The 22,800-nt window shown below is 44.5% G+C and overlaps 1 protein-coding gene across 1 annotated transcript in view; it reads left to right on the top strand.

The window, feature by feature from the left end:
- Positions 1-1,030: 1,030 nt before the first annotated feature.
- LOC149462145 (embryonic protein UVS.2-like) overlaps positions 1,031-22,800 on the top strand; it is a 21,824-nt gene continuing 54 nt past the window's right edge. The window contains exons 1-14 of the mRNA XM_089677364.1: positions 1,031-1,085; positions 2,931-2,996; positions 3,575-3,593; positions 4,564-4,607; positions 4,781-4,834; positions 8,241-8,381; positions 9,811-9,928; positions 11,098-11,276; positions 12,940-13,021; positions 14,983-15,110; positions 16,945-17,060; positions 19,911-20,136; positions 20,945-21,069; positions 22,556-22,800. The exon at positions 22,556-22,800 is cut by the window's right edge and continues 54 nt beyond it. Of these exons, the coding sequence (XP_089533490.1) occupies positions 1,031-1,085; positions 2,931-2,996; positions 3,575-3,593; positions 4,564-4,607; positions 4,781-4,834; positions 8,241-8,381; positions 9,811-9,928; positions 11,098-11,276; positions 12,940-13,021; positions 14,983-15,110; positions 16,945-17,060; positions 19,911-20,136; positions 20,945-21,069; positions 22,556-22,800 (1,598 nt within the window). The remainder of the gene's footprint in view (positions 1,086-2,930; positions 2,997-3,574; positions 3,594-4,563; positions 4,608-4,780; positions 4,835-8,240; positions 8,382-9,810; positions 9,929-11,097; positions 11,277-12,939; positions 13,022-14,982; positions 15,111-16,944; positions 17,061-19,910; positions 20,137-20,944; positions 21,070-22,555) is intronic.

Raw genomic sequence — 22,800 nt, 5'->3', positions numbered from 1 at the left:
CTCTGCCTTCTCCCACTGCACTAATGAACAGGGAATCCCAAATCTTCTAATTCAATTTACTTGGCAGGGGGGGGGGGTCTCAGAGAATAGGTGCAGGAACTCCCCCCCCTTCTGAATCACTTCTTAGCTTTGCTCCCCTACCCACCTCAGAGCACAGCCCCTTGGTTCCACCCCTACCCACCTCCCTGTACTGCTCCTTATATAGAGAATACACATCCAAGTATAATTTTGTGATGCTATATAATTTATATGAAATTTGTTAATGATAACAAGAAAAGCAGTAAAAATAGATCCCCTGGAGCCAGCAGCAATAGACCCCCTCAAGCAACAAAATACCACCGCAGCAACAATAGACCCTCAGTAGCTACAACAGATCTCCCAGCACCAGCCAGCCTCAATAGACTCTTCAGCAGCCAGAAACAATAGACCCTGCCTCAACAGTAGATCCCCCACTAGCAACAATAGACCTCCCCAGCAATAATAGACCACCTTGGAAAAACAGATCCCCTCCAGTGACAATACATCCCCCAGCAGCTAGAATCAGTAGACCTTCCAGCACATCCCAGCAACCTTTGTCATTACATACATTCAGTGCTGGAGGTGCCAAAACTGCGTTCCCCCACGTTCCCGCTGAAAAAAGCCCTGCTTGGCAGTGTTACTGAACTGGAACGATTGGTCCCAACAGATTATTTTATGAGTGGACAGAGTGAGCTGTGTATCCACTGTATGAGTGTAGATACAAGTGCACTACCTGCAAATACTCCAAAACTACAAATTAAACAACATGCATGCTTACCTGCAAGAGTTTATTTCTTGTGGCTTTCCTGGTAGGTTTTCCAGCTGATCTGCAGCCATAACAGCAAGACCTAGGATTATTTATGACCTTATTGCTTGATTTTCACCACAAATGGGCACCCCCCATAGGCTCTTGATAAGGCACCCCCCCTCCACTGGTGCTTACCTACTGCAAGTTCCACTTATTATTTTATGTTCCTGCGGGAATGCCAAGTTTATTTCTTGTGTAGGCTCCATGTTGGGCTGTATCGGAATTTACACAGGGTTAATGACCTTCTGCTTCACCCCAAGTAAGAGTGTTTGGGCTTGACCATTGGCCACCTAGACCCTTAGAAATAAATCCAGGAACAAGAAAAGCAGATCACATGTTCACACATACCTGGAAGTGTTGGCTAATTCAGAGGGTTCCAACAGATGAAAATAGTGAGAGGGGAGCATGGAGATGGTATCAGTGGGTGGGTTGGGGTGGAGATTGGGCAAAATGACAGATTTATTTAAAAAATATGGGACATAATAATACACTGCTCCAAAAAATTAAAGGAACACTTTGAAAACACATCAGATCTCAATGGGGAAAAATATCATGCTGAATATCTACAGTAAACTTAAATGGACTATGTAATACTGTATGTTAGGAAGGTGATGATGCCCCATTGTTTAATGGAAATGAAAATTATCAACCTACAGAGGACGGAATTCAAAGACATCCCAAAAATCAAAGTGAAAAAATGATGCAGCAGGCTAGTTCATTTAGCTGAAATTTCATTCAAGCAAGTCAAAATGGTACTTAGTAGTTTGTATGGCCCCCACGTGCTTGTATGCATGCCTGACAATGTTGGGGCATGCTCCTAATGAGATGACGGATGGTGTCCTGGGGGGATCTGAACCAGGGCATCTCTGAGCTCCTGGACAGTCTGAGGTGCAACCTGGCGGCGTCGGATGGACCGAAACATGATATCCCAGAGATGTTCTATTGGATTTAGGTCAGGCGAGCGTGGGGGCCATTCAATGGTATCAATTCCTTCCTCCTCCAGGAACTGCCTGCATACTCTCCCCACATGAGGCCTGGCATTGTCGTGCACCTGGAGGAACCCAGGACCCACTGCACCAGCATAGAGTCTGACAATGGGTCCAAGGATTTCATCCTGATACCTAATGTCAGTCAGCGTGCCTTTGTCTAGCCTGTAGAGGTCTGTGCATCCCTCCATGGATATGCCTCCCCAGACCATCACTGACCCACCACCAATACAGTCATGCTGAATGATGTTACAGGCAGCAAAATGTTCTCCACGGCTTCTCCAGACCCTTTCATGTCTGTCACATGTGCTCAGGGTGAACCTGCTCTCATTTGTGAAAAGCACAGGGCGCCAGTATTGGACCTGCCAATTCTGGTGTTCAATGGCAAATACCAACCGAGCTCTATGGTGCTGGGCAGTGAGCACAGGGCCCACTAGAGGACATTGGGCCCTCAGGCCACCCTCATAAAGTCTGTTTCTGATTGTTTGGTCAGAGACATTCACACCAGTGGCCTTCTGGAGGTCATTTTGTAGGGATCTGTCAATGCTCACCCTGTTCTTCCTTGCACAAAGGAGGAGATACCCATCCTTCTGATGGGTTAAGGACCTTCTACGGCCCTGTCCAGCTTTCCTAGAGTAACTGCCTGTCTCCTAGATTATCATCCATGCTCTGGGAGACACAGCAAACCTTCTGGCAATGGCACATATTGATGTGCCATCCTGGAGAAGTTGGGCTGCCTGTGAAAGCTCTGCAGGGTCCAGGTATGGCCTCATGCTACCAGTAGTGACATTGACCCTAGCCAAATGCAAAACTAGTGAAAAATAGTAAAAAAGGATAAGTAGGGAAAAAAATGTCACTGGCCTCCACCTGTAAAACCATTCCTGTTTTGGGGGTCATCTCATTAATGCTCATCTAGTGCACCTGTTGTTAATTTCATTAACACCAAAGCAGCTGAAACTGATTAACAACCCCCTCTACTACTTAACTGACCAGATCAATACCCCAGGAGTTTAATTGACTTGATGCTGGACTCTGATTAAAAAGTCTTCCTTTAATTTGTTTGAGCAACGTATTATAATATTATTCACTGGTATAAAATATAATGTCTTTCCCTCCAGCTCCAAAACCAACAACAAAACCTCTTTCTGAAGATGTTCTGGAAGCCATAGAGAACATGGACAAAGGTAACAACTGAAGAATGGTATTTGGGTTTCGAAAATTAAACCGCTTTTAAATAATTTAGCTTGTTCTTAAGATAGCATCTCAATATCCTGTTCAAATTTTTACTTATAAAATTAAATGGAGAATGCAGGAGGAAGGAGATTCCATGGTACTGGGGTGGGATGGCAGAGTACAGAGCCAATTCCTTAGGTGCTGATGTGGTGTAAAAAAAGAAAGGTAATACGGTTTAAAAATTAAAGCTAAACTCCAGAAAGATATACATATTAATGCAGCTCTGTAATCATCAATACACCATTAAATGTTTTCTCTTTTTTCTTTTAAAAACAAACACTACAAAAAGTAAAAAATAGTACGTGTCTGCATACCTGCAAGACTGTAGGGGTATTTACTAAAACTGAAGAGTGCAAAATCTAGTACAACTCTGCATAGAAACCAATCAGCTTCCAGGTTTCATTGCCAAAGCTTATTTGAACATGCTGAAGTTAGAAGCGGATTGGCTGCCATGTACAGCTGCAGCAGATTCTGAGTGCTCCAATTTACGTAAATTCACCCTTTTTTTTTCTTGTGGGTTTCTTGGTAGGTTTCCATGTTGCTAAAGAGTAAAATCAGATCCTAGTATTCTTAATGCCCTTAACCTCCCTAGCGGTCTGATTATGTCCATATTTCTGTGCTCAAAGCGGTACATTTTTTTGCATGGAAATATGTATTTTTTTTATTGTAGGCCTGTAATTTTTTGGAATAACTCACTGAAATCTGTCCGAACAAGAGTCTAGTAAACATCCCGGGGATGATAAAACTTGAGACACAAAATCATAAATTATAATTTAATAAATATTCATAAAAAATAAGAATATAATAATAATAAATTTAATTCAATAATATAATCAAACCAAAAACACTGAAATTTGAAATATAGCGCCAAGTTCGCACATCGCTGAGCAAAGTCACAGAATCGTTTTCAGTGTCTGATGACGGATTTCCCCCACAAATCATTATCACTCAATTCTGCAAGTAGTTCTGATTTACTATCGCTGTTCTCTAGCCGGTCTAAAACCGCTTTTGACGTAAAGGGACGCTTTTTGGATGCCATGGACGTTTCTCAGTTTCCAGGCAGAAAGCAGTAAAAATGCAGGCAGGGCGCCGGACAAATCACTCGGGACAAAATGTATGTGAAATGGTTTGATACAGGAATGTTATACTATGTGATTTTAGTGAATGTCACTTTTTGTCATTTTCAAATTTCCTGCCGTTCCGTCCCCCGTACGTCCTGACGATCGCAGAGGACGGAACCCAGATGACAGATGCCGGCATCCGCTGGATTACATTGCCGCGGACACTGCAGGAGGGACATCGCGGGAGCGCAGGACAAGGTAAGTGTTCGAGGGATCCCAGAACAACGCTGCAGTGTATTCACGAGTGTAGCTCGGGGTTACCGCTTGTGGTATTGAAACTTTACCCCGAGCTACACTCGGGAATACCGCCAGGGGGGTTAATGATGTTCTGTCCAAGTATTTAGACTTGACCATTGGCCACCTAGTCAGTACAGCACCTATAGTGCAAGTGAAGCAGGTCAAATACTCCCCAATACCTAGAAGTATTGGATAATTCTGAGAGTACCAATAGATGTAAAGAGTGGTAGGGGAGCATGAAGATGCTATTAGTGGGTAGGTTGAGGGTGGAAGAGAAAGGGCAAAATGACAGATTAATTTTAAATTAAGAAACCCAATAATATTATAATGTTTTATTGTTCTTGTCTTGCTTTCCTGTCATTCAGCTCCACAACCAGCATCAGAACCTCATTCTGAAGATGTTATGAGCACCATAGAAAGGATGAACAAAGGTAATTGCTGAACAATGGTATTTGGTGTAGATACCATTAACTTGACTGTGAATTAGCATCAGGAAATAGACACAAGGCCATTTAGTGGTAAATTAACTCAATGTATGGGTAAGGGTTAGACTAAATGGTGGTTTGAGCATAAATGAGCATATAGAAGGTAGGTTCAGACACAGTCTGCTAGACAGTAGAATCACTATGCCAAGGTAACTTAAAGTAGAGTTCTGTACCATTAGAATGGAATTAACTCATGAATCAGCAAAGTCAGCAATAAACAGTGCATATAAGTTTTAACTGCAGTGTAAATATTAATACTATAGAGTGCACTCTAGAAGGATGGCTAGGATATTGTCAGGGCTCCCGGGTATGACCAGAGGTGTGTGACTGACGCAGGGAAACGCAGACTTCAGATAAGTTATAAACAATTTATTAACACTAACAATACAAACATAAACGCAGTGCAATACTAAAACATAACACAGTGCAAACGAACCAAACCAAACCACCCACAGATAACAGTACATACGGTGCAAGCGTCGTCAGGCAGGCCGGGTCAATATCGTGCGGGCAGCGTGGTACAGGGGGAGTAAGCGGAGAATAGTCAGGTCACGAGCAGGGTACAGCAATTAACAGGCAGGTAGGTACAGGGGGTCAGGCAGAGAATGGTCGGGGTCACAAGCCAGGGATCAGAACAGGAGAAGTCAGCAGAGGTCAGAATCAAGCCGGGTCAGCAACAAGACAGGAACAGGGACAGGGACAGGAACAGGATGCAGGAACAAGATACAGGGCCCAGGAAAAACACAACACCAAGGCAGAGTCTGCAGGTCTGAATGTCCCTTAAATACACCAGTATAATTAGTTCCAAGTGTTTGACTGGCTGGAAGGCTGAGTCTCTGATTGCTGGGAGCACCCGCTGGCCAGCCCTGGTACTGCAGCTCATAAGGCAGCTGAGTCCCACTATTGCTGGCCAGTCCATTCCTGACAGATATGGTGCAACGTCCCTGAGAAGTACCTCTTAGCATAGGCAATAAGCAAAAGCCTCTGTGTAGCAACTGTAAAGGGTCAGTCCTTAGTTCTAACTCTTCAGCCGGCTAATGTTGGAGCCCAATTGTAACATTGGTGCAAATGAGAATAGTCCCAGTCAAGCCTGCAGGCGGCAATAGCGCTACTAGGAGGTTGTATGGTCAGTTCTTAAAGGACTCAGTCTCTCTATTAGCACATAGTAAATCCCCACAGCAGCAGCTCACCAGTCCCAGCGATATTGTAGCTCACCATCCAGTCACACACAGTGATTAGTCCACCCTCTGCACTGCACCCAGGTTATCCTTGCTGTCAGCATTCTCAAGTGCTCCAGATCCCGCTCAGGCTGCTGATATGCAGCAGTGATGGTGCACAGTGGGCATCGATGTGCCCTCTTCCTTCTCCCTTTTGGCAAGAGAAAGCTATGTCCTATACTTGAGAAAATGCAGCTTTTTCCCCTCCTCCTGGCAATCTCCCTCTGGGAAATGCAGTTCAAAAGCCCCTTATTATAGTAGATTCTCTCTCCTCTGGACTACAGTTCCCACAGTGCAGTGCTGCCTGACTCAGTCTATTGAACTCTTCCTGCTCAGCAGCTCCCTCCACTTGTTGATATAGCTGTTAAAGTGGAGTTTCACCCAAAAGTGGAAACTCCGCTTGTTTGCTTCCCCCCCCCTCCACTGCCATATTTGGCACCATTTGGGGGGGGGGAGCGGATACCTGGTTTTGATAGGTAGCTGCTCCCAAGTCCAGCCCAGTTTGCTACGGCTAAGTGAGACAGAATTTGCACCTCCCCCCCCTTCCTCTCGCAGTCTCCTGGGAACCTTTACAGGTCCCAGAAGACTGCCGGACCAATCGTAATGCGCAGAGCAACTCACGCATGCACAGTGGGCACCCAGCTGTGAAGCCACAAGCTGTCACAGCCTGGTGCCCACAGTTGATATTCTGGCACCGGGCAGAGAAGAGAGAGAAGAGACGATGCAGGTGAGCATGTCGCTTGACCCTGGGACAGTTTTTGTAGCTACTGACTTTTAATAAACACAAAAATGGCTTTAAGCAGTTCAGCAACACAGGGCAGCAGCTACAGAGCGCTCTGTAATCATTAATCCATAATTAAATGTTTTGTTTATTTTTAATGCACGCAGCATAAACACCTAAATTCGATTTGACTTCAGCCTTTGTAGTCCACTGTACAGTTTGTACAGCAGGGCTTAGAGAGGAGGAAGGTGAATCTGCACAAGCAGCCAGCCAGATGTGCTACAGTGCAAAGAGCAAGCTGATAGGAGTAGAGATGAGCCCATCACTGCGCTACTTCTCATTTCACTGTCTAGTCTCAGGGTAGGTTAGGTAGAAGATCTGTAGGAGTAACTGCAGCAGGGACTCATCTGCCCTTCCAAAAAAAAAAAAACAATTGTGCTGTGTGGTAGAGCTGTATAAATATTCGGAATGGACAGAAATACAAATGCTTTGATAAGAGTAGCGATGAGACCATCACTGTGCTGCTTCTCATTTCACTGTCTAGTCCCAGGTTAGGTTAGGGAGAAGATCTGTAGGAGCAACTGCAGCAGGGACTCCCTGCCCTTCCAGACAAGGCTGTGTGGCAAAGTTATATAAATCTTAGGAATGGACAGAAATACAAATGCTTTGGTAGGCAAAAACAGCTCTAGTATATCTTCTGGGAATTTAGCTGCTTGCACGGAGTTCGGCTTTAACATACACTGAACCAGTATGCCCATTCTCCACCAACCTCTGACATCAACAAGGCATTTTCATCCACACAACTGCCTCTCACTATTTTATCTTTTTCGGACCATTCTCTGTAAACCCTAGAGATGGCTGTGCGTGAAAATCCCAGTAGATCAGCAGTTTTTTAAATACTCAGACCAGCCTGTCTGGCACCAACAGCCATGTCATTTAATTCCCTTTCTTCCCCATTCTGATGCTCTGTTTGAACTTCAGCAAGTCATCTTCACCACACCTAGATGCCTAAATGCATTGAGTTGCTGCCATGTGATTGGCTGATTAGCAATTTGTGTTACCAAGCAATTGAACAGTTGTACCTAATAAAGTGGCTGGTGAGCGTATGTATAATGTGATGGGACCAGGGGCGGACTGACCATTTGGAAACTCGGACACTGCCCGAGGGCCCAGGGTCAGTAGGGGGCCCCATGAGATGCCCCTGGTACCTTTTTCATAGGCTTTTTTGAGTTTGGGCAAGGACACAGGGGCCCCCATGATCCCCTATTGCCCGGGGGCCCCATGAGCTGTCAGTCCACTCCTGGATGGGACATATCTAGCTTTTTTTTATTCTTGAGATATAAATGTGAAAGCTAGACTATCGTACATTATCTGAACATAAACCTATCCAACATGACTGTTTTTTTTTGTCCAGGAACTGGAAAACTCTTGCATCACGGTGACATTAAAACAAAGGAAGGACGCAGCGTTATGGAATGTCCCTCTAAGAACTGTTTTTGGGCTAAATCTGACAGTGGACTTGTTAACATTCCATACACAGTGGATCCACAATTCAGTGAGTGACCCCTTTCTTCTCTGGGAAAGCCTGAGCGGAGACCCTAAGCTTCTCAAGAAATCTAATTGGCCACCATGTGCAACAGTCCCAATATGCATTTTGATTTCCCTTCTCCATTTATTTTTTAAAAGGCCTGGTATTTAGAGTTCCATACCTCAAGTCACTTTCATATAACTTATTTGCAGTTGCAGTCAACTATAGTCTGCCTTTAACGTGGAGCTCCACAAAAACACAAATCCATAGTCCATCTATATAGCCTAATAGCATGATTACCCCAAATCTGTCTCTATTAGGTTCCCATAATTCTTTGCACTTCAATAACCAGTCTGAAAGTGGAAATGTCTGCACTGTAAGCGTTCACCAGCTATCCTGGATGGGGAGGAAGGAGTGCCACATGCTTGTAATGATGGAGCTCTTGATATGAGATTACAATTATTTATTGAGGGTACAAAAATGTACAAAATGATCCAAATGTGCTTCCAGGAAATTGCCTCACGCTTCTTCGGTGCTAATGTACAAACATAAAGGTATACAACTGTTATGCTTTTATGTTTGTACGTTAGCCCTGAAGAAAGGGGAGGTGATTCCCCGAAATTTGTTGGCTTATTCCGTGCATTTGTGTACCCTCAATAAACAATTGTAATCTCATATCAAGAGTTGCATCATTCCGGACATCTGGCGCTCCTTCCTTCCCACACAAGCACTGTTTTACTGAAACAAAGGCTCTGTCATACTAGTAAGTTAGCAGTCCAAACCCCCAAAGGGGGTTCAATCACCACCACTCACCCACTGAACCACTTACTTACCACCAGTGACCATTTGAATTAGTCCAGCATGGTCTCCACCTTAAACCAATCACCAGCTAGCCAGCACCTATAATTCTAATCAAACCAGTAAAACATTTAGGTGAAGCCACTCTACTTTGCCTCTAAACTATCTGAGCTCCCAACCTACAACAAATTATATATATATAGCAATAAAAAAATTGAGGAGAATCATAATTCTTAAAAATACAGCAACACATTAGAAGACCAGACTCACTCAAGGAAGCCGAAGACCCTCCAAAATAGAAACAAGCAGGGGTGGACTGACCATTTGGAAACTTGGGCACTGCCCGAGGGCCCGGGGTCAGTAGGGGGCCCCATGAGATGCCCCTGGTACCTTTTCCATAGGCTTTTTTGAGTTTTAGTAAGGACACAGGGGCCCCATGCTCCCCTATTGCCCAGGGACCCCATGAGCTCTCAGTCCGCCCCTGGAAACAAGGTTTAAAAACTTTAACACATAACTATAAAATGAATTATATCAAGTTTTCTTTTATGTGTTTATCTAAAAAAAATAAACTTGAAAGGTTTATTCGTTTTAATAAGTAAGTGTTCTGCATTCAGTCTGCATATCTTGTTAAAAATGCAAATTCTTATTTTTAATCCAGCTGCGGATGAAAACGCTATTATAATGAGAGCCATGATGGAGTTTGCTACACTGACTTGCATCCGTTTTGTCCCACGTACTTCAGAGGCAGATTACGTGAACATCATCAGCGATGTTGGGTGAGTGTGTTGTTGGTGAACCGACAGTAGTGAACAAAGATAGTGGACAAAGATGGTAGATGTCCCCTCTGTACAAAAAAAAAAAAAGATGGGGCTCCTCTTTACACTCATTGTTCTTGCTCCATATGTCCTGGTATATGGGCTAATGAACTTCTCACTCTTTGACTTCGAAAAATAATAGGGGCTCCCTATTTAAATGATTGAGTAAGTGAATTCCAGCCCCTTGTCAATCCCTTTGACATAATTCAGTGGGGAAGTAGTATACTTGCCTATCAGGTATATCCTGGCTTAATGCTTAGTCCCTCAAGAATGGTCCAACAAGGATGGTGAGAGAAGTCAGAGATGACCTACAGGCCAAAGACCATTGCCTATTGCCCCTTCATAACTGGACAGACTAGGCGAGCTTTCAGTAAGGTGCTACAGAGAGTAAAGCTGAATTGCACAGCAATGCACAAAAAACAACCGGATTCCAATGTACTGGAAAATGTGTTTGTTTTGACTACACCCCCTGTCAGGTGATGGGGGCTCATTTGAACTCACTGGGAACTCTAGGCACCAGCACATTTTCACCATTTTTGAGGGTGAAGATGGGTTTCACTGCATGCTGGAACAAGGTTGTGGCCTTCAGAATCAACCTACCAAGGGGTCAGTGAGGACAAAGGGTCTATAGCTCAGAGACTGAAGATCAGAGAGTAGTCCGGAGTAAGCAAAGCCTCTTGGCAGGCAGGAAGCAGAGAGTGGCCATACATCTGGGTGGGCAATGAGTGAACAGTAAACTAGGCTGAAGATAAGAGAGTAGTAAAGTTCAGGCAGGAATCTAGGCAGGCAGCAAGAGAAGATTGGCCAAGTTGGCAACAAAGAAGGCAGAGGACAAGGCAGGAGATGAGGGAAGGGTAAGGCACTCCAGTTCAGCAAAAACAGGAGACAAATGTTGGAAAACCAAGACTGAACGGTAGGAAGAGGTTACAGGGAAATCCAGATCTATAATGTGCAGGAAGAGCTGGAATGAGCCTGGGAATGAAAATTGCCTGAGCAGAGCTGGAGCGAGCAGCAACAAGCAATGCCGGTTACTATAGGCGAATGCACTTCACTTATTACTTTATTAAAGTAGTATTAAAAATCTGTATAGCATCTGTTTATTTGATTGTAATTTTGATTGTTTTTTGCAGCTGCTGGTCATTGCTGGGCCATTCCGGAGGTGCCCAGGACTTATCTCTGGATAGAAGCGGTTGTATTTTACATGGGGTCATCCAGCATGAGCTAAACCATGCCTTGGGTTTCGAACACGAGCACAGCCGAAGTGACCGTGACTTGTACGTCAAAATCCTATGGGAAAACATTCAACCTGGTAAGATTCAAAATGGCAGCTGCATTAAACAGTTGTGGACCTACTGGTGGAAAGTGTCTGAAATTGGTCTGTGTTATCAAGAGCACATGATTGGTTGACACAAGCAATAGATGAGTTCTGTCCCCATGTTCTCCTAATGCTCTTTGACTTAGAACCATAGTAAATTGAGCTTAAGTGGACCAATGCCCATCAAGTGCAGCCAGTTTATTTTTGAAGACCATTTTTAAATGGTTGATCCAGAAGAAGACATTTCCATTGAGGACTGAGATATTTCTGTCTACAAAAGAGGGTGGTCAATACTCAGTCTTGATCTGCAAATTCATAGATTTATACATTTTACCAGGAGGATCCATTTTATCCCCCTTGTTCTTGAAGCCCTTGAATTTTCACTTTAAATTGGCTAAATACATTTCAGGTGCATCAATATGATGTGTAAATCTTCCAGTTGTTTTCTTGACTAGTGCACCCAAGATAGGTTCATCCAGACCCCACTACACCACCATTACCCTTCCATACCAATCCCCTTTACTTACTATACTTACAGAAAACACAACACCAATTTTGGAGTAAAATGGCCAACACGGCCTTTATTAACAAATCAAGTTTAAACACATCAACCATTCCTTATAACAGAAAACATAAAGAGTTGTCGTTAGTCTTTGAAGGCACCCCCAAAATGATCCGAAATGCACCTACGGACAACCATATTCCACTAGGCCTCCAGCCGCAACCAACCAGCTTGGAGACAACCATACCGTCCGCAGTGCAGCACCACCACCTTCCAGTTAAACCTTGGTTAACTGGAATGTTCCCGGGCACACCATACCAACGATGGGTCCCACACCATTTGGTACCTCTAAGATAAGAACCGCCTCCAAAGACCAACCACCGCCGAGGAACCAAAATAACCCCCCCCCCGGGAGGAACACAACACTCACCAAACAGGGAGGGCGGGAGGGAAGCTCTCTCTCCCACGTCCAGCTCCCAACTGACGCCCCTCCCCAGAACACCCCACCCTAAAGTGCAGGAGACCCCACCTACACTCTCCTCTACCAACCAGATCCCCCAGCTATCCTTTACCAACCCTAATACAATCATTAACCCTTACACGTCTTCCTTCCCACTCTGGGCCTAGTCATGCCTGCCCTTTGCTAATTCTTTTCTTCTTTTTGCTGCGGGCATTTCTTTTTAAAAGCAGACACAGCCTGATTAGAAACATTTTTCCCCTTTCATCATACTGATGAGTGGGGTGCAGGGGCGGACTGACAACTCATTGGGCCCCCGGGCAATAGGGGATCATGGGGCCCCTGTGTCCTTGCCCAAACTCAAAAAAGCCTATGAAAAAGGTACCAGGGGCATCTCATGGGGCCCCCTACTGACCCCGGGCCCTCGGGCAGTGCCCGCGTTTCCAAATGGTCAGTCCGTCCCCGGTGGGATGGATCCTTGCTCTCTGTGGAGAAGCTGTGGTCTATGCTCTCCAATGTCGGACCTTTGCATTGAGACCACTGCTTCCACACAGAGAGCAAGGGAGCAAGGGATACACTCTGCAGCATGTTGGTGAGAAAAGACTTTTTCACTCAGGCTGTGGCTGCTTTAGAATGAAAAGGAAGTTTAAGACATTGAACACAATCTTACATACATAAGTAACTATTTTTTCTTGCAGTGTACAACGCCAGCTTTGATATACATGCTACCAACAACCTAAACATGCAATACGATTACACCTCAGTAATGCACTATGGAAAGTAAGTATACCATTCATAGCTGACCTTATGTTGTTGCTAAAAACACAGATTGCTTTTAACCACTTGCCTTCCTGAGGATTTACCCCCCTTCCTGACCAGGCCATTTTTTGCGTTACGGCGCTGCGTTAATTTAACTGATAATTGCACGGTCATGCAACGCTGCACCCAAATGAATTGTACGTCCCATGAATTGAGCTTTCTTTCGGTGGTATTTGATCGCCTGTGCATTTTAAATTTTTTGTGCTATTAAAAAAAAAGACCAACAATTTTGAGAAAAAAACAATATTTTTGACTTTTTGCTATTAAACATGTCCAGTAAAAAAATTAAAAAAATAAAGTTTCATCATAAATTTAGACCAAAATGTATTCTGCTCCATGTCCTTGCTAAAAAAAATCCCAATACGTGTAAATTAATTGGTTTACGTGAAAGTTATAGTATTTACAAATGGCGGTATAGATACTGGAATTTTTTTGTTTTTTTCTACTAGTAATGGCGGTGGCGGCGATCAGCGACTTATAGCGGGAGTGCTGGACTGCGACGGACATTCTGACACTGGGGGGAACTGACTTGGTGTCACGGACATCCCCAGTGACACCAATACAGTGATCAGTGCTAAAAAAAAGCACTGACAATGTACTAATGACACTGGGCAGGAAGGGGTTAACATGAGGGGCGATCAATGGGTTAACTGTGTGCAAGGAGTGTTTTACTAGTGGGCGATGTGTTGGTGCTTCACTGTAAGCACACTGCTCTGGATGGCTGTGCTGTGCAGTGTGCCCGAACTGACAGGGAGGAAGACTTTGTAAACAAAACAGTCTTCCTCCCCGTCGGTGATTGTCGATAATCACCGAGCACCAGTGGGTAATCACCAGCCGGAACCAGGTGATCGACATCCGCAGACGTGAATGGTGGCGTGCGTAGGGCGCATGCATGGCGCGCGTGCGCCTCCTACCCAGAAATGCAAAATCACGTATATATACACATGATTTTGTGCACCCATGCTGCCGTAAACAAAACAGTCTTCCTCCCTGTCAGTGATCATCAGAATTCACCGGGCGCCGGCAACTGATTACCGGCCAGGACCCGGTGATTGACAGTCGCGGCCGCGAATGATGGCGCAGGTAGGGCACGCGCCCCCTACCCGGAGATGAAAAATCACATACGTGATTTTGAGCACCCGTGCCACCATGTAACAGTATTTCTGCTATAGGGCAGACGGGGAGCAGTTAAATGGTTAATTCCTCGATTTTGTTGTCTGTAGTTAACCTTCATGAACTGATGCATTACATCATTTTGTTGGTATATTAACATGATCCTTATTATACAATAAAGACACAATACAAGATTCACTGATAGCATGCTTGACTCTCTGGTAAGACACCCCAGCACTCATTTCCTGCAGGGCTGTTGGCGGTCTATGTACTCTAACTCATTTGGACATCCCACCTCATCTAGTAGTAGGTGTAATCTTAAGTAAGTACCTGAATTTGGCCCAGTTAGCTTCTTGCACCCCCCTGTATAGCAGAGCTCAGACTGGGAGAGGGAAAAGAAGCACAAGGAGTCTGCAAGAAGCATTCTGACAAGAGGATAGAGGGGAGTGACAGAGAGATGGGCTTATCAGTCTGCTGCTACTCCTTTTACTGTCCAGCCACAGGCTGGGGGAAGGACAAGACCTGTAAATGTTACCAAACAGCAGCAGAACAAAATCAGGTCACTTGCCCTGCCTGGCAAGGCTGTGCTGTGATGAGTAAATCTGAAAACTGGATGAAAAAAATGCAAATCTTCTGGTAGGTAATACAGCTCCTGTATATTTCATCTGTTAATTAAGCTATTTGCCTGATGTTTGGCCTTAAAGGTCATAGAGAACATGCCAATGTAATGAGTTTTGTAACCTTTCATCAAAACAAGAAGCATGTTTCTGAATAGAACTTTCACTGTATTTGTATTTTCCTCTTTACAGATATGCATACACTGTTAACTACCGCCTACAGACCATTCAGCCCATCCCTAACAATGATGTCAGCATTGGACAGAGAATAGGACTGAGTAACCTGGATGTAGCCAAGATCAACAAATTCTACAGCTGCAGTAAGTTTATCAGAAACGTCTACGTAAAAGGAAAGGTAGAAGTCCATAAACGTTCTTGGCAGGAAGGTTCCCTTAGGGTAGTGGTGGCAGGTTTCTCCTGCTTACATCCTCCTCTTCGGACCTCTCACTCTTTGTCAAGGTCCTACCTTTTCCCAGAGGTTATGTTTCTCCATGTGCTGGCATCCATGTTGGATTTCTGCAGAGCATGGTGGGAATCTTTTATGCCTTCTGGTCTCTGAGGTCCATCCCCCAGAGGGGTGTGGCTGATTACATATAAGCCTGTGGTCCGCACATGCCCTTTGCACTTGTGTCTTGTGTCTTTGTGTTGCTATAACTCTGTTCTGACTCTCGTGACTCTCCTGGAATCTGACTCGGCTTGTGACCTGACCATTCTTTATGTTCTCCTTTGATCTGACCCTCCGTTGCTGAACTCGGCCCGTGACCCGTGATTCTCGTCTGCTGTCCTGTACCGTTTTGTCCCGTTGTTGTCGACCCGGCCTGCCCGACTACTCTATTGTCTTTTCCACCAGCTACATGCCATTGGCGGTGGCCATTACTGCAACTGAGGTGTCTCAGGGGATGCGACCTGGTTCCTGGCTGCGTCAAGTCCATCCCCACCATCAGGGGCCCGGGTGAAGGGCAGCCTGGGACTTAGACTCCGTGCCCTGGGGGACTTCGGTCTGTGGGTGGTGGTTGTCGCCAGCCAGTGCGTTACATTGTTATTAGGCCTGCCTGTCCATTCCTCAGCTCCTGCCCTGACACTCTTCTCACATGTGGGCCCCTGGAACTCCCCTGGACCAAGCCTTCCTGCTTTTTATAAGCACAACAGGGTCGAGAGCAGAATCCAGAAAAGCCCGGGAAAGCTGCAGACCCATAGTTGACCCCAGGGGCGGACTGACCATTTGGAAACTCGGTCACTGCCCAAGGGCCCGGGGTCAGTAAGGGGCCCCATAAGATGCCCCTGGTACCTTTTTCATAGGCTTTTTTGAGTTTGGGCAAGGACACAGGGGCCCCATGATCCCCTATTTCCCGGGGGCCCCATGAGTTGTCAGTCCACCCCTGGTTGACCCTTCCCCACCCGGGCAGCCCAGAGTCCCTATCTAGCAGCAGCTTGATTTATAAGCACCTGCCTATAAGCATATGTCTTTGGGTCAGTTAGATTTGAGGGTTACTAGTGGTAGAGGACACTGGAGATACAAAACCCATACATCAAACTAGAGACTTTCAAATGTAACTTGTAATACCTGCTCTTGTAAGAACTGGTGTTGGTAGAACTCAGTGAACCCAAAACATATTCAGTCTCCATGGCTTTAACATGTGGAACCAGCTCCACATATACATGTGGAAATAAAAAAAAAATAGTAGGCCATTTCTTCTTAATAAGTCAGTGTTTGTGGTGGTCAAAAGCAAGGTATGGCCCCTACTGATTCCCAAATTAAGGTAGTGGGGAGCAGATAGAAAATTATTCTGGGTGTTTGGTTTAGAAAGGCATTTGTTTGTATATTAGGAGATGTCAGCCCTCAGAAACTGGGCCAAAATGATGAATAGTGTGACAATGCAAAGTCATGTCATGGTTTGAAGAGGATTTTGTGGCACCTAGGGTCCTCATTCATACAAGGTGAGGGGTTCCAAAATGCATGTCCCACGAGGAGCAAACTGAATTTTCAGTTTCCACTGGGATTTGTAAACCCTGGATTGGGGCTTGGAGCCTCCAGCCCTGGGTCCATGATTTTCCAACACCATCAGATATGCACAGGGTTTTTGGTATAGGAGATAACGATAGTTTGAGATTCTGCCCTTGTTTGTAACTTGGTTCTTTCTCTTTTTTCTACAGACGTGTGTTCCTCTGTATTGTCTGATGCCACAGGTGTTTTCTACTCTGCCTCCAACCCTTCAAATTACCCAAACAACTACAACTGCTCCTGGCTTATCCGTCTGCCAAACAGTCAGGTAATCATTCTTACTTGATGCAATTTATGTTAAAGCTAAACTCCACATATACAGTATAAACCAGGGGCGGACTGACCATTTGGAAACTCGGGCACTGCCCGAGGGCCCAGGGTCAGTAGGGGGCCCCATGAGATGCCCCTGGTACCTTTTTCATAGGCTTTTTTGAGTTTGGGCAAGGACACAGGGGCCCCATGATCCCCTATTGCCCGGGGGCCCCATGAGTTGTCAGTCCACCCCTGGTATAAACTGTATGTCTATGTCACAGGGTTAGAACTAGGGATGAGCTGAACTGCTCTGGGGCCTGACACCACCACAGGAGCAAGATCTTAAAATGGGAACACCTGTGTTGGAAAGCTACTTCAGATATGACTTTTACCCAACAGGATGCACTAGAAACATGGCTGGGTCTTTCTTCTTTTATTGGAAACAACAGGAACACAGAGACAGGAAGGGACATCATAACCATGACCTTCCACTAGGAAGAACATTGCTATACAAGCATTACAGTAGAGTTCCTGCCTAAACATAACTATTCTGAAAAATGTCCCTCCCTGTCCTGCTACTTATTCTGCCTACCCTATGTAAAAAAAAAAAAAAAAGTATAGTATAGTGCACCCCCGAGGAGCCGCTGGTGAGCTTAGTCTTATTCCCCCACTTAGATCATCCACCACAAGGTACACAGCATTTCCTTAACTCTTACACTAGCTCAAAGGAAAGGTCCAGGGGTGTCTTTTTTGGTTCATTGGAACATAGAACTTGGACAGGGATGAGGGGAGAATGGGATACCTCATTAAACTGAATAACTTTAGAACTCCTTAGCTTTTAAAAAGGGATGTCCTACAGGATGTCTGTGCTGATGGTGACTACAGTGGTGTTCCTTCCAGATATTAAAAGCTACACACAGTCACTGCCCTTCCGGCACCGTGCTCATCTACTCACCAGCCACAGGTTCATCGGTTGCCTCCTCCCAATATCCTCTAGGCTCTTCTCAGTGAGGGAGATGAAGACTTACACCACCTTAGGACAGCTGAACTCTTTCCCACCATCTTCCTCTTGGCTCTCTCCAGTGGGCTTCTCCAGACCCAACTTGATACCAGGATTTAAGCTTGTAAATAGGCCCCCAGCTAAGTCTAGCTCGGACCTCTGCATCTTCCTGATGGCTCCTTCTAGTACTCTTTGAGCCCCTACACAGTGGTCTCCTCCAGCAGGACTGGACCCAAGAACTCTGCAGCTGCTGCCTGAGGCATAAAACTGTTTAGGGCTCTCAAACCACCTACTAGACACACCTCCCATAGGGATTTGCTTGAGTCCCATAAAGATTCTACTGCATACTCTGTCCTTCCTCTGACTGTACTTCAAGAATCCTCTAGAAGACAAGGGGAAGCAATCAGAGCAGCAGCCTGTGAAACACTGAGCAGCCCTAAGTAATCAACCCCTGCTCCTCTGATTACACTGGAGCCAACTTAATTTGCATGCCAGACTAAACTACATTAGGAGGTGCTATATCATACTTATCTTATTTCAGCCCGCTCTGGACACTTAATCATGCGTTCAGGCTCCCATGTGTCAGGGAGAGGCTAGCTCCAGGGTAGAGTAGGGAGTGTCAACAATGGGTGAGCTGTGGGAGCAATTAAGTGGTGTCACTGCCCCATAATTTCTAGCCATTGTTGAGCACTCTCTGACACCAGGGAGCCAGAGCTGTGACATCATGTGACCGTACTGCTGTGAGCTGAAAAAAGCTAAGTATACAGATCTTTTTTAGGGTAGGTAGCAGGAGAGGAGGGGATATTTTTACGAATAGTTATGGTTAGGCAGGAATTCCACTTAACCACTTCCCGTCTGGCCCATTTAGATAAACGGCTGGACAGGAGCGCTTCCAATGCGGGTGGACGTTTCTAAACGTCCCCCCTGCACTCATTGCCTATGCACGCTCCCTGAGAGGGTGCAGCACTGCGATCAGTGCCCGCTGTGAGGGACCTCTGGGTGAGGCCAATTAGTGATCACATGAATAGTAGTAAACAGGATGTTACTTCCTGACATTGTTTACTACTTGTGAAATCTGAATGATCACATGATCACAGAGGTCACATGATACAGGGCTATTCACAACAGCCTTGTACCATGTGACAAGCTGTGACCAATCACGGCTCTCACAGTATTTCTCAATGGCTGCAGGAATGCAGCCAGAGAGAAGGAGAAATGATTGCTTTTACAGCCTTTATGGGTTTAAAAGCAATCAGTGTAAAAAAAGAAAAAACATTTTCATCACACCCCACAAGTAGTGGGTGACAGCGTGTTAAAAACATAAATAATAATATAAAAATGTAAAACAAAATTTAGAAAAATTATAATTTTTGGTTATAAACTAATTTGGGTTATTATTTTTTTTACTAAAAAGATAGATGAATACATTTTTCCCAAGATTTATGAAGAAAGATTATTTATTTGCAAAATTTTATAAGAAAAACTTTTTTTTCAAAATTTTTGAACTTTTTCATTTATATAGCAAGAAAATAAAAATCCCAGTGGTGAATAAATACCACCAAAATAAAGTTTTTTCTGTCTCAAAAAAAATGCTAAAAAATTCATATGGGTACAGTGTTGCATGACCGCACAATTGTCATTCAAAGTGTGTTAGCGCTGAAAGCTGAAAATTGGCCTGGGCAGGAAGGGGGTGAAAGTGTCCGGACTGGAAGTGGCTAAAGCAAACCCAAACCACCTAGTGAATCTTGTAGAATCTATTGCTGGCATTTATAGCGTTGGATGAATTTTTGTATTCAGCACATTTGTGAATTTAATCTAAAAGACAAGTGTCCATATTCATTAATATACTTTTAAATCTTCTTTAAGGTACTCTTGCAGTTTAAGGCCTTTGATGTGCAAAAAACTGTTGGGTGCAAAGCAGACTACATCAGGGTATTTGATGGCCCCAGCAGAACATACCCATTGCTACTGAACAGGTCATGCGGCTCCGGACAGTTGCCCACGCTGGTGTCCTCCGGCTCGGTAATGCTGGTGGAATTCGTCACAGATGGGTCAATCACAGCCACTGGATTCAGAGCCTCATACAGCACAGGTAACAGAGCAGATGTATAACTGAAATTCTGAAAACCGTGCCATTGGAGTCAACATGGGAGGAATGGGAGCCTTTGGCCTAACCAACTGGGCCTTTTATTGTAAGAACAGATTGGTGAAAGATGGGTGTTCCTAAAGGACATGGTTTATTGGGACATGGCCTTTCACATCTTCTAGTATGAGCGTCAACATTCGGTCACAAGACAGATCATAGCCACAAAGGAAGTTGGTGCTGGAGTACATGCCTCTGCAAGACACACCAGTAGATATGTGTTAGTGCTGGACAAGTGGTAGTCAGGATTGACTCATTGTAGGTGCTTTATGTGCTTGGGATGAACCTGTTTATCTCAGATGGTGCTTGAGAACTGTATTTGAGTCTTCAGCTCTTGAATGGCATTGTTCTCAGGAATCAAGCAGCCTATCACTCTATGGTTGTGCGGCGAGGAGCACCTAATACAAATGGTCACATTACTTGATGGTCTATTGCAACATCTTTAATGGGTTGGGAAACAAAGTACAGCCAACACATTTTGGAGAATGCAGAGGCCCACCTTTGATCTGGATCCTTCACTGTAGGGACAGAATTCTGACTATTAGGAGAAATATGGGACTGTCATTGCAACTAGCATTATCAGAAGGTCTGGAGGCTTAGGAATAACTGAAAGCTTACATACTGCTCTAATGATAGGTTGAATTTAAAGTAAACCAAATTCAAGAGACACATAGGGGCGGCCATTATTGACCTTCTGGTTTGTCAGTCTCAGAACGTTCTGGAAATTACACAATTGTTATACTTCTATTCTTTTCAGTGAGCTGCGGCGGGACTTTGGTCAACTCCACTGGGATCGTATTTAGCCCTGGATATGAAAAGCATGAAAAGTACCCTGCTTATAGTGACTGCACTTGGACAATCATCGCACCTTTGGGATACAAAGTAAGAAAAACTTCACTTTATACACACCATTGGAAGCATCTTGTAATATTTGTTTGATATTAAAAAAAGTCTCAAGACTCAAAGAGCCCTATTTGTTGGACTGCAGGAAGATTGGCCTTCATTCTCAACCTTTTTTCAGTCAAGGCACCCTTTAAAATTATGGACAGTCCCAAGGTACCCTTTAAAATTATGGACAGTGTTGAGCAGGGGCAGACTGACCATTTGGAAACTCGGACACTGCCCGAGGGCCCGGGGTCAGTAGGGGGCCCCATGAGATGCCCCTGGTACCTTTTTCATAGGCGTTTTTGAGTTTGGGCAAGGACACAGGCCCCATGATCCCCTATTACCGGGGCCCCATGAGTTGTTAGTCTGCCCCCGGTGTTGAGGCACCCCATTCTAAAATGGGGTGCCTCAAGACTGTCCATAAATTTAAAAGGGCACCCTATCCTAAAATGTGAAAAACTATTCTAATCGTTTTATATAAGGCAGCAACATCCACACATGTAGGACACCCAACATCAGGGTTGATTTATTCTTCCAAAGCGCACTTTTGCATACTGACTGATATACCAGTGTTTCTCTTCTCCCTCAGTTTTGATTCATCACTGAGCTAATGTGACCCCAGCACTGATGGAGAGGGGTGGGGTAGGGTCAAACTAAGATGCTGTGTAGGCAGCTGACATCTTCCTTATCAACTGATGATGTCATTGGTTGCCAGGATGGCAGAGGCTCGAAGGTCGTACTGGTGCACTATGAAAACCCGTGACTTTGTGTAACTAAAAGGCTGGCTTGTTCCACCTGCTGGCTTGTATACAAGTTTTGGGCAATTTTTTGACATTTTGCACCCCTGAAGAAACCTCAAGGCACCCTGGTTGAGAGGCTGCTGTAGAGATCTGAGAGTTGGAATGGTAGTTTAGGAAAAGACATTGGGCAGGGCTGACACCAGTCATTTAATGAAAATCCTGTGTTGTCTGCTCACAACAGGGCTGATTGTATGTCTAGCAGATGAACAGATATTTTTTTGATACTGGCAGGGCCTTTACTTTAGCCCATTTTCTGCTGGAGCCACATGTTAAAATTCACATTGTATGCTTGAAGTATACTTTAACCCCCCAAAACTAGTTCAGGGAAGCAGAGACCCCCTAGAATAAAATGTTGCCAGTTGTAATTATTTTGTTGCATGACAATGGTGCTACTGTGTGTGTGTATATATATATATATATATATATATATATGAATTTCAGGTCCAGCTGGACTGTGTTAGTTTCAGCCTAGAACCAAGCAGGTCATGTTCTTATGACTGGCTGGAGATCAGAGATGGGATTTTGTAATTGGTTTGTTACATGACAATGGTGCTACTGTTTAGTAAATGTATATTTTTAAGTGAAAAAAAAAATGTAAAAAATATATATATATATGTATATATGTATATATATATATATAAAAACATTTTTAATTTTTTTTTTTTTTTATATGTGAATTTCAGGTCCAGCTGAACTTTGTTAGTTTCAGCCTAGAGCTCAGCAAGTCATGTTCTTATGACTGGCTGGAGATCAGAGATGGGCTTTTGCCCACCTCCCCCCTGGTTGGACCAGGGTACTGTGGCAATCAAAAAATCCAGCCAATCACCTCCACCAAAAATGGCCTTGTCCTGCATTTTGTGAGTGACTATTCTACAGAGGATACCGGATTCATGGCAAACTACTCCATCAGTAAGTGGATTCAACCTTT

The sequence above is a fragment of the Staurois parvus genome, unplaced genomic scaffold (assembly GCF_062004578.1).
Source record: "Staurois parvus isolate SC_StPar_1 unplaced genomic scaffold, SC_StPar_1.0 ptg000184l, whole genome shotgun sequence".
Taxonomy (NCBI): Eukaryota; Metazoa; Chordata; class Amphibia; order Anura; family Ranidae; genus Staurois; species Staurois parvus.
This window is presented reverse-complemented; position numbering and strand designations above follow the sequence as displayed.